Source organism: Trichoplax adhaerens, genomic scaffold, assembly GCF_000150275.1.
Source record: "Trichoplax adhaerens TRIADscaffold_3 genomic scaffold, whole genome shotgun sequence".
Taxonomy (NCBI): domain Eukaryota; kingdom Metazoa; phylum Placozoa; class Uniplacotomia; order Trichoplacea; family Trichoplacidae; genus Trichoplax; species Trichoplax adhaerens.
In genome coordinates, this window is record NW_002060945.1 from 1,305,022 (window position 1) to 1,316,596 (window position 11,575).

Here is an 11,575-nt window from a genome sequence, read left to right on the forward strand (position 1 = left end):
GCGGAATGTTACTTATGGGGCCTACCATCAAATCTATTTACCGAATAGAAGTTAATAATAGCTATTTTTCGGTAGTACCAAACAGTCTATTGTATAAAATTCTTCCATTAACTGTGGAAATGCAATCAGTAACCCACCCAAGGCACCATTTATGAAAATGAAATCAATTGTCATATTATAATAGTTCATAGTAATATAGTTTATGATTTTATGATAACAAAATATATAGAACCTTATCAAAGTCGCAAAAAAATCAGATGGTAAGCCATTGCGGAAAGTCTACCACTAAAAGTATTCATTAATAATCGATACTATACGATTGCTCCTGAAGCTGATGATAGCTATTTTAGATAGTTCTTAACAATCTATGATATAACATTCTCTCTTTATTTGTTAAAATATCGTCTTCAATCACGTTATAAATTACCTACTATACCGAACATAGCATAATATGAGTTGAAATGTGTGATATAACATTCGAGGTGCTCTGTAGTGTTCATTTTATTTTAAAATTTTCCTACATTAATAAAATTGTGACGATAAGATCTATCAGAAATTAGTGGCAAGTAGATACTAATAGCCGCGGCACTGTAGATACTTTCATTCACTTGCAACCAAAAATCATGATAAGAAATTGGCTACTCTAGCACCTTTGAAGAGCAATGTGTAGTGATAGCATATATATGATATTGAATAGCTATATTGACCTTAATAAACATAGTAATTCGATTTCCTAAAGTTAAGAAAGATCCGATTCTTATTTTAAAATATGCCGGTAAATTTAAATGCTGTCATTTATTGCACTTTAAGTTGTCTTTATCTTATGATGGCAAAGTTCATTGAAAGGTAAGCAAAAAGAATATCCGTAACTTCACAAAGAGAAATAAGGGACGGCAGGGTAGAAAATATATTATGCAATAATCCGTAAAACGCTGTGATAATGCAATCTTAAGTCATTGTCCATCCAATGTAGTGTAGGTTGCAGTATAATTTTTACGTCCTAAAGGAGCATACATAACTTAACTCGAGTCAATTTCTTCCAATATACTTCATAATAATCTAGTCTAATAAAATTTAATTGGTACTCTATGCTGAAGAATTACTACGTGCGTAGATGTCTATTGTCACGAACTACACCACAGTAAATCTTATTTAATTCAGGAAATAAGATAAGGCAAATTAATTACAGCATAGGCGTATTTATTTCCCAGTTGTTCACAATCTTAATATCAGAATGCCCCCTCTGTTTACTAAAGTATTTACCTTTTAAGTTGTATTGATAATTAATTACATAAAGTGAAGCATATTTTATCATGATATCATGATATTTAGCATATAAGTATAGGGAACGGAAAAAATCAATCAGTAGTCAATCTTATACAGCCTAAACAGTTATTAAGTGGTTTTAGACATTTTTTATAGTAAGGACTAGGATTTTCGACCTATTATCTATTCTATTTTGACAATCAATAATACCCTTATTGTATGGTTAGATGCAATTTCAGGTCTATTCACTTTCATCTTTGCTTCTGGTTAGTCATATAAAAATGTCAACAGTAACTGAACTGGTCATTGATGGCGTTAAAAGTTCTTAACCCGACTAGATTAATGGAATTATTTAATTTATTCCAATAATCTTGATTTTCTTATTAGAATCGACTACACCACGAAATCTTTACTGCAGTGATTAGCCTTTACTGCTGTCGTCATGAAACTGAATTTATGAAATTGATCAAGATTTCTGGATCAATCAACTAATATGATCTCATCTATTTTTGTGCCTGTTACTGTAGGAGATTTATCATTACACCCGTAGTTCTTAGTGCTAAAATAATAGCATTACATGCTTAAAATATTGCCACATTTACTTCTCCAAAATCAATTGTACAAGAATATCTTTGTTGCAGTAATTGCCATTTTGTATTTATTGGTGCTAATGATTTTATTTACGAAATCAGTCAAAACTTATCTGCGATTTCTATCTCATATATTCATATATCATTAAAAAATGCCCTAAATTTTCTTGTAAATCACTGTCATGACGATATATTTATTTGTTTATGTAAGATGGTGCAGATTATCACATAATAAAATTTAATCAGCCCTCTGCGCATGCAAATTCACTTCAAATTAATTTTCAATAAAGAATAATAACAATTAATCCTTGTATAACTTCAAAATAATACGACAGGTACAGTTAAATATATAAATATCCCTTTTCTCGGAGATAAAGGTAACAAAAATTGGCAATTAATTGATCTAGGCAATCATTTGTTATATTGTACGATACATTTCGAAATTGTTAATATAACAGAGATAATAATATCAGCGATAGAGATGATTCACAATTTAATAATAAATTTATTGTTAACTGAGAATTAGTTAAAGTCACGTTGCCGGTAATTAATAAAGTGAGTATGATACTGATTTTTAATAATTAATCTAATAAACCTTTATTATTTGATACTTATTTACTTTTCTCGCAGCTAGGAGTAGTTGGGCTTTAAACAAAAATAGGATGGAGGATCACGCACAGGTTTGATATTTGTAGAAATTTTCATGGCTTGTATCCATTAAAGTGGCCTAGAATTGCCTTTAGTAAATTGATATTCTAATATAATAATCACACTAACATTAAAGCCTATTTTAAAAGATATTTAGGCCACGTAATACTTTAAATAAAACTATTAGCACTAATCTGTTAAGAGTATTTATGCAGATAAAATGTCTATAAGAATTTAAATGCGAGTATGTAGGTAGCGATTAAAGCGAACTTATAGCTTTTAATTTAGTTTATTTATTATAACTAATGTCTTTTAATAAAATCTATTACAACTCATAATTATTGTTATAAAATTCGGACAGCTCATTCAATCTATTACTTTTCTAGCCATTGGATGTTGAGCCATTATGGTATATTTGGAAGGTAAGAGTTAAAGTTGATATATCATTTTAGCCATTATTATGGTATCTTCCATAACGTGATTGGAATTTCACGAGGCTATTGAAAATATTATATGATAATATTATAGAAACTCGAAGATGCTACAAGCCAATCCCTTATTCGACAACATATTCATTCTTTAAGGTAAAAGTTTATTATGTAGTTATATCACTAAATCCGAATGTATAAAATATGACTAGTGCCGGCAAGTACATTAATTCAATCTTCTTGGTACACAGATATTTACTCAGTTTCCCATATTAAATATAGGGAAATCATCATGCAAATGACATTCCATGTTGAATGGAAGTTAAAAGATTGCCAGCAAGGTCTTGTATCTCATCATATTATCAAGTAAGTTATTAATAGTGAAAAGAGTAAAGCATTCCAGAATGGCATTCTTGAAATTAATACTCACACACTTTATGATGTCTTATGATGATTTGAGAGTCAAGATTGCATTTTACTTAAAATAAGGCAAATGATGATATTAACAAAGATAAATAACGTAGTATATTTAAAACAAATGCACTGTTAATATTTTTTACATTACATAATAATTTGAAGATCGATGTTGCATTTGTAAGGAGAGGAGAATAATGATGATAAACAGTATAATTCGTTGGCATAGTATTCTTTAAGTAAATGTATACCTATGCAATGTATGTTACAATTAGTGATGTGGCTTTTCCTAAAATTTAGTTACTACAATAAGGATAGTATTAGTGCCGCAGAACACCTGAATATATTAATCTAAAGATAAATATATGCGCAGATTTATAACTCATTACGATGATTTCAAGATTGATTTTCATCTTACTAGGAATAGGGCAATTTTTAATTGTAATCAAACTATATCTCCCGTTAGTGATAGTAGTAAGAAAAATTTACAAGTGAAACCTTACTGTGATTGTAGGTAAGAAATTGGCGATGATTCTTTCTATCGGAGGTTATAAAAGATTCTTTATTGTACTTTCTTTAATTATTATTCACTTTTGGTATATTTCTAGGGACAAAGTTATAAGCTATTTATTTTATTTACTTGGAAACACTAACGAGTACGATAATTTATAGAATACTGATATAAAGTAAACTTTCTAGAGCATAAGCTGAATGATATTTTAAGATAACATCTTACTGTCTTTAAATAATAAAGCTATGACTTGCAATTTGAATCCATGGATATTATTGTCATCTTACTCAACTATGATCTAACAATAAATTGCCATTACGCAGCCATAACTCCAGGTATTTATAGTATTATCTTATAACCAAGCTATTAAGCCATTTTAATTTCAAAAAGTAGTGTTACGAATATATATCAACTTATTTCATATCTTGTGTTACAGCTGAACATGAATTACTAATCCAACTGCTTTCATCGCCATATGAAGAGATTGCTATTAAATCTATTCAGATTTTACAAGTTTATGCGAGTAAATATTTATAAAAGTACAACATTATCAAATACCCTATCCGATACCATAGTACTCACTAAAGTATATTGAATATTGTATAATAATTATTTAGCTTATAATGTACGATGTAAATACGTTTGATTTTGTTTCTTTACTTTCTAAAACAAAAGCAATCGGCGTAATGATTTATAGTACATGATTATTTGATGAAATTATTTTCATCCCCATTTGACTAGAAACATTTACCGTTTCAAAACGCCAATTTATACAGGAATTAGTAAAGGTTGTCAATGCTGAAAGATCGGTAAGACTATTCGAATGCTTTCGCCTTATACTGTAATTTAGTCTAGAGCAAAACTATTATTAAATTTTTTCTGCCTCGATAAACTTACTATTAAAATTATTTTGTAACAGACTGAATTTTTGCAAGCAACGGCATCGACTTTAAACATTTGTATTCGATTATTCTATCTTGTACAAGAGAATTTTGCTGCTGTGAGAAGATTTATAGCCTGCTTAAATTACTTTATTAATCACTGAAGCATGAACAGCATTTTTCTGCATCAATTAAGAGAAAGAATAATAATTTATGCGCATATTTCTTACAGATAATGCAAATTATCGCTATTTTAATTCAGTCTGATAGCGTTAAGGTAAATTATAATTATTATCGAAAGGAGAGAAAAAGTAGAATTTTCTTATTTATTATCATTCAAAACCATTCCTAAGAAGTGTCCAAATATTAAATAGATTTTAGAAGAAATTATCGACATATTAAGACTTATTCTACGATTATCGCATTCAATCGGAGGTGAAGGCAAAGTAAGCTTACTTCTACCAGTAGCTAAATATTTGTCAATTCTTTATGGTTATAACCTAGACATATCAAATCACGCGCCTAAATTTCAATATTAAGTTTGTTATAATAATGATTCCGATTACTTCTGATCCAATGATAATATTCGACTTTTGTAGACTGTTTTTTACTCTATCATTGGAAGAATATTGGAAATCATGTCTAGTCAATCGAAATCTCTTCAGGTCAGAATTGATTACGGTATAAATAATAATCAGACTTAATTATAAGTGTTTTCATATAAATTGAAAGTAATCTCGGAAATGTGGAAATAATATGAAAACTTAACTTAGAAGCTATTTACTTTGATTAAATAGCAGTTGTCATTACGTGACATAATCTTGCTGAGCCTTATCGTTACTTTATGAAGTAATAGTTTAACTACTACCCTGACGACACTATAGAACGAAAGAATTAGTAACAAACTTAAGTTTTGAAAACAATTTATTAATTAGTTTGCACTAAATTTGAGGCTGACAGCAATATCTACCATTAGCCTATTAATGTATTATACGTTAAATTTGGGCTCTATACGTGTATAGCAAATTATAAGCTTTTATTACCATGCTTAGTACTGCAATATATTCCCTCTCATGCATTGCAAACGTAACTTGTGTTTAGTGGACCAGCCTGGCAATATTAAAGCTAGTTTATCCATAGATCATATTTTACTTAAGCAATTCTTCATTTGATTTGTTATTTGAGCCATAATTACTGCTTTATATTATCATAGCATTTCTTAGCATGCTCATTGCACAACTTATGATTATTTAGGAAGCAACGCTACGTCTTACCGAAGACTTAATCCGAAAAAATGATTTCGTTGGTGTTTCTAAAGTTAGTATATCGTACAATGTATTTCATATTTGTTAGGATTGACAAAATATCATAAAATCTGCCTAACATCATTGCTTAAACAGTTAAAACTATTTATAAATTGATGTAAAAGTTATGGATAGGTGATCAAGTTATTAGCCATCTTAAGGTCATATTGCAAAATCATCAAGATTATGGCATCTACCAAATAACAGTGAGTAGTCGTGTACGAGCTTGAACCCAACATCCTTTCCAATTGAGCTAAATAAATTGGCTATTGAATCATTTTGATAGATCGTTTTAGAAACTATCGAAAGAATGATGGACAACCATAGACCCATAATACAAGTACTGCCAATACCAGATATGTATTTACAATTTTGTCTATTTCTAAGGGAATCTCGTCTGTTACAGGTGGTCATAGATCAGGATATTATTACGCCAATTTTAAATTGCACGAATATCGTAAGCTATTGATGTTTCCTTATCTTATTTCAATTTTATACTAACACGATAGAAGAAATAGTAAATTTGTATATGAATGGATATTCTAAAGGATAAATCAGCTTTACAACCTATGATACAGCTCATTAGATTGCCGCTAGTTTATATCAGTTCAATGTTTAGTAATAATACTCTGAGAATAAGATTTTAATTCCATATAAAATTCATCTAGGTAGAACATAACAAAATACTCTTATAATTCGGAATTTATAAAGTTGCTATCCGACTGCAATAGTTATAAGAATTAAGCATCTGATGATATAAGGTTGACGATCGACAAAGATTACCAACGCACATCTGAAAGCTAAAAAATGTTCCAAACTCCTACTCAAACAGTGCATGACTTTGAATAGTTAACAATTCAGTAAATAAATAAGGAACTAAGCGATTTTAGATATTCATCTTGTAGCATGTTAATGTGTTTTTAACTAGAATTTTTTTCATGACAACTACCTGGACGTTGTCTTTAAAGATTATATATTACTATTTTCTTGTACATTGCGTTTCTTTATTAAGATAGCTTATTTATTGTAATTCTCATCAGAAGATGCCATTACATCCTATACATATATATAAACAGATGATTTAATAATGAATACAGAGAATAAGAAATATTCTGTGTATAATTCAATTTTAGTATTCTGACCTACATTGGATAACCTGGAGGATCATTCTTCGTGCAGTTAAATTTAGGCCAAAAGAGCAGGTTACGAAATAAATGTATATGGCGTATTTAAACTTAACTATTGTCATGTGATATTTTAAAATACTGTATATCACTTTAACATCAATTTCTAGGTCCAGTCATTAATGAAGCACTATAACTTGACATATCTCCTATGTAATAAATTGCAGACGGAAAATGATTGCAAGGTAAAATTCAATGATATATGGAACTATATCTATATCTATCTTATTTACTATAATGCAAAGCATCCTGTAGAACTATTACTAAGCAAAATTTTATGATCAATTTTAAATCTACACATACTGCAATACTGTAAATGCTGATAGGGCCGAATATTCTATATTATTTGTTACCCATAGTTAAAGAATTAATATAAAATTTAAAATATTCATATACTGTACACCAGAACTTAAATGTAAAAGTTCTAAAACTGAGGAAGTCATGCAGACATCATTTGATAGCTTCTAAGATTTTCGTAAGGCGATACATATGAACGTCTATATATTACTGACAGCCTTACTCCTTACAGCACGGATTATCTCTTAGCGTAGTATGCTGTACTATCGTCAGCATTTTAAAATAATGCTCTACGATAATATAGCCTACAAATTAAATCTTTTAGGAATAACCTTGTATCTGGAAGCCAGAGTGTTTTCTTATAGTGTGCAATTGTTTTAATAAGAATTTGTAGCCTCGCTTTTTCTTTAGATATAATAGGCTAAAGGAAGAAACGTAGTCATACAGCAATCGATTTTTTCAATTCATGTTCTTAGTCATTTTTATATGATATAAATATTAATTGACATATTTTTATATAATGTAGAGCTTAAAAAATGTACTAAAAACCATGTTGTCATTTACAGAAATCTTAAAGGTAAATATATTACTCATATTAGATACTCTTTTTAAATCTTGTGGAGTGTACGTGTATACTGCAATATCATCGTCTCCAAGTTGATGCTTTCAGGAAGTAAAGTGCTTAGAATATTGCAAACATAACCTTTTCTATATTTCCTTAGGGCATGCCAGATCTAACATCCAAAATGAAAATAGATGGTAAGCTACCTTCGAGCATGTTGTAATAGCTAAATATTCTAGCAATTTGGATTTTTTATCTAATATCCAAGTTCATCATGACATTGTGTTAGTAGAGATTCAAAATGCAATCAACCTATCATGTTATAATCCGTTGATTTTTTTGGTAGTATTATCTAGGATCGATCTAATATGCAATAAATATAAAGATGATCAGAGATTAATACAACTTGCTCAGGAACTCCATCATTTACTAAATCGTAAAAATTCTAACTGCCGATTGATGTAGAAAAACAATTTGAATTTTCTCGTAAAATACTGAGTAATTCGGTTCAATAAATGGAATAATTGTGGCATTGAATATAAATTGAAATTCACTTTTTTTAATAATTATGTAGAAATAGCGACTGATCTGTCACCCATGATTCCTGTTAAAAAATCATTTCGAAGTAATAAATGCAGAGACGTCTATTACGAGGTTTTGATAATCTTGTTTAACATCATTTGCGATCAGATTCTAATTATTACTAATAATAACGTTAGTTATCAGTTCTCAACAGTTTATATCTCGCGTGATTTCTATATGGTGTTAGTATAGTCAACGGAAATGATGTTTCTTGCAATATTAACCGCTTAAAATTGAATTAGCTTTACTATTACTTATAGCTTACAACGGACAATAGAAACGAGCACGTATGTAAAAGGTGACCATAGAGTTATCCTAATACGCTTTAATTTGAAAAAATAAAGGAAGATTACGATTATTAAGTTGCGATATTTATAATTCTATGAATGACTGAACCTTGAATAAATAAACTGCAACTGAGTAGTTATTTTAAAATGTACTTAAAATAATAAGGAAAATGAGATAATTTATTTGCCATTCAGATTCAAAAGCTAGTCGTATGATGAATTTGAAGGGTATTTTCGTGGAATAAGAATCTCTGAACTTAATACTAAACGAAATGAATGACTAAAACTTTAAATAAATAATCTATTATTGACTAATCATTTTAAAATGTACTTAAAAATAATAAAGATAAAGAGATAATCTACTCGTTATTCAGATTCAAAAGTTAGTTGTGCGACGAATTCGAAGGATATTTTCTTGGAATAAGAATATGTAAACCTAATGTTAAACTTGAAACTCACGGATAGAACCAACTAGGTTTTTCATCTTTACCTTCACGTTCATTAATATTATCGTACATAATATACTCATATAGTCAACCTATTAATCATTTGAAATCTTTATTTTACGTTATATTCATGCTTTACTTGATTTATAGTATAAACTATAAGCGAAATAGACTACAATATCAGAGCTCTCATCTAGATTTCATGATTAGTTGTGATTCATTTACAAGGGCACTTTCTCTATCAATTTTTATTTCGATCGATTTCCAGACCAGTCTGAGGCCACGATAATAATTGTCTTCTTATTGCTTTGTAAAATTTTGTCAATGTAAACTTATCTCCGGTAGAAGGCATTAAATCGGTAAATTTAAGTAGAGTAGCTCAGATACCCAGTCTTTCTCAGATAGATTAAGTAGCTCGTATTAGCGGTAACTGTTTTGACTAGCCATATGTATTAATGAACATTTTTACTTAAATGGCTCTTTAACTAAAATCAACTACATCATTAGTGAAATTGAACCGCGGTGATCAAAAATCTAATAAGCTTGTTGATACCGATTCAGAGTATGCCCGGTATAGGGTTCTAAATTGTTGTTACTCTACAAGTTGAAATAAACTATTTATGGATATTTAATCTTTTACAGAATCACCCTAGTATATTAATGCTTTTCCATGCTGATTCTCATTAACTGTAAGTGTTAGTAAAGATTTTTACCAGACCGATTCTTTATTAAATCAATTACCCCATTATTGAAACTAAAAGCTGAAATTAAATCACGATGACGACTAATTCAGCAATCCTCTTCGATTACATGTTCCTATACATGACAGATACTCGACAAGCGCTTTTATATGATCGATATATAAATATAAAAATACTAATTTTATGTATTTCAATCTCTTCCTGTAAGATTAGTCCGGTAGGTTAATACTTTCTCATGTAGAATTTACAGCTAACTAGAAGCCATGATGAAGATATTAACTCGGCAATTTCTTAATTGAAATAAATTACATCATTACCCAATTATTAATAAAACGGAAATTAAATCATGATAAAATAAGTAATCCAATAATCTTGTTAATTACTTATTCAAATACACGATCTATATGCGTTTTTAAGCGATTATTGTCTATAAATCTAAAGAAATTGGTGTAGTGTTCAGTTCAACACTTTCTTTTGTAGAATTTATAGCTACTTGTACATATTTGATTGTAATAATTTCTTGGTTCGTGCTTAATACAAACTACGTTGATTCCTTATTTGTATACAATTTTGAAAAGTTATTGCAAAACTGTTTCAAAGTTCAACATTCATTCTAGATCCTACTTATCCCATATTTATATATAGAGAGTGCGCGCGTTTTATATGCCTTTCCTAGGATATGTTATTGGATCTTATCAACATGAACTCATGCAAGATGAATGAACTAAAAGTTATTTGTGCTTTTTCGATATCATTGTCAAAATGATCAGTAGAACAATGATTCCAACATAACTAGACTATCATAGAAGTAACTTGATCGGTTATGGCGTTATTCAATCGATTACAAGGGTTTTGTCGTTCGAAATAGGACAATATTAGCCGCGCATTGAAAAAATAACCCGAAGTACTTGACAACTAACATTAGTCATTATAACAATACTTTCAAAGTATTGCCATCTAACTTATTATTACCGACGATAAAAGGCGTTGACATAATTGGACATCAATTGTTGGCTTACTTTACAACTATTGTCTAAAATGAAGGAAAAGCAAGAAAGATCATGGTGATAGCTATATTGTCAACAAGAAGTCGTGTTGCGACAAAGCAAATAATCGTAACTTGGTTTTGTATTCATCCTAGACGACCTCCAAGATGCATTGATCATTTGTTTTAGAATATCAACAAAGATATTCAACTCTATTCCATTTATTTCTTATCATAAAATCGTGCACTTCGTTTTTAACACTAGCCAGTAAGCCTAGGTAGGAAACTTGGATACATCATTTGGGCTTGCTTCCACGATCCATCAACATTAATCCAAAATTACAACTATGGCGTTTATTAGCAATTATACTCAGGTTCGAATCATTTCTATCTTTCTTGAAAACTTATTTCGATTTTTATATGCTTTGATAAGACAAGTTCTACCATTCATTTATTCACTCCTTACACAATTCAAACATTGACAATTTA

The 11,575-nt window shown here is 29.5% G+C and overlaps 1 protein-coding gene across 1 annotated transcript; it reads left to right on the top strand.

The window, feature by feature from the left end:
• Positions 1-2,518: 2,518 nt before the first annotated feature.
• Positions 2,519-8,859, top strand: TRIADDRAFT_54154 (uncharacterized protein; the record flags this gene model as incomplete). Its single annotated transcript, XM_002110264.1, has 17 exons — positions 2,519-2,536; positions 2,891-2,926; positions 3,033-3,088; positions 3,215-3,298; positions 3,768-3,860; positions 4,101-4,192; positions 4,599-4,666; positions 4,971-5,015; positions 5,113-5,184; positions 5,338-5,403; positions 5,993-6,055; positions 6,168-6,248; positions 6,329-6,382; positions 7,337-7,411; positions 8,050-8,100; positions 8,246-8,282; positions 8,660-8,859. The coding sequence occupies 17 exons, from the start codon at positions 2,519-2,521 to the stop codon at positions 8,857-8,859; spliced, it is 1,191 nt and encodes a 396-aa protein (XP_002110300.1).
• Positions 8,860-11,575: the final 2,716 nt, after the last annotated feature.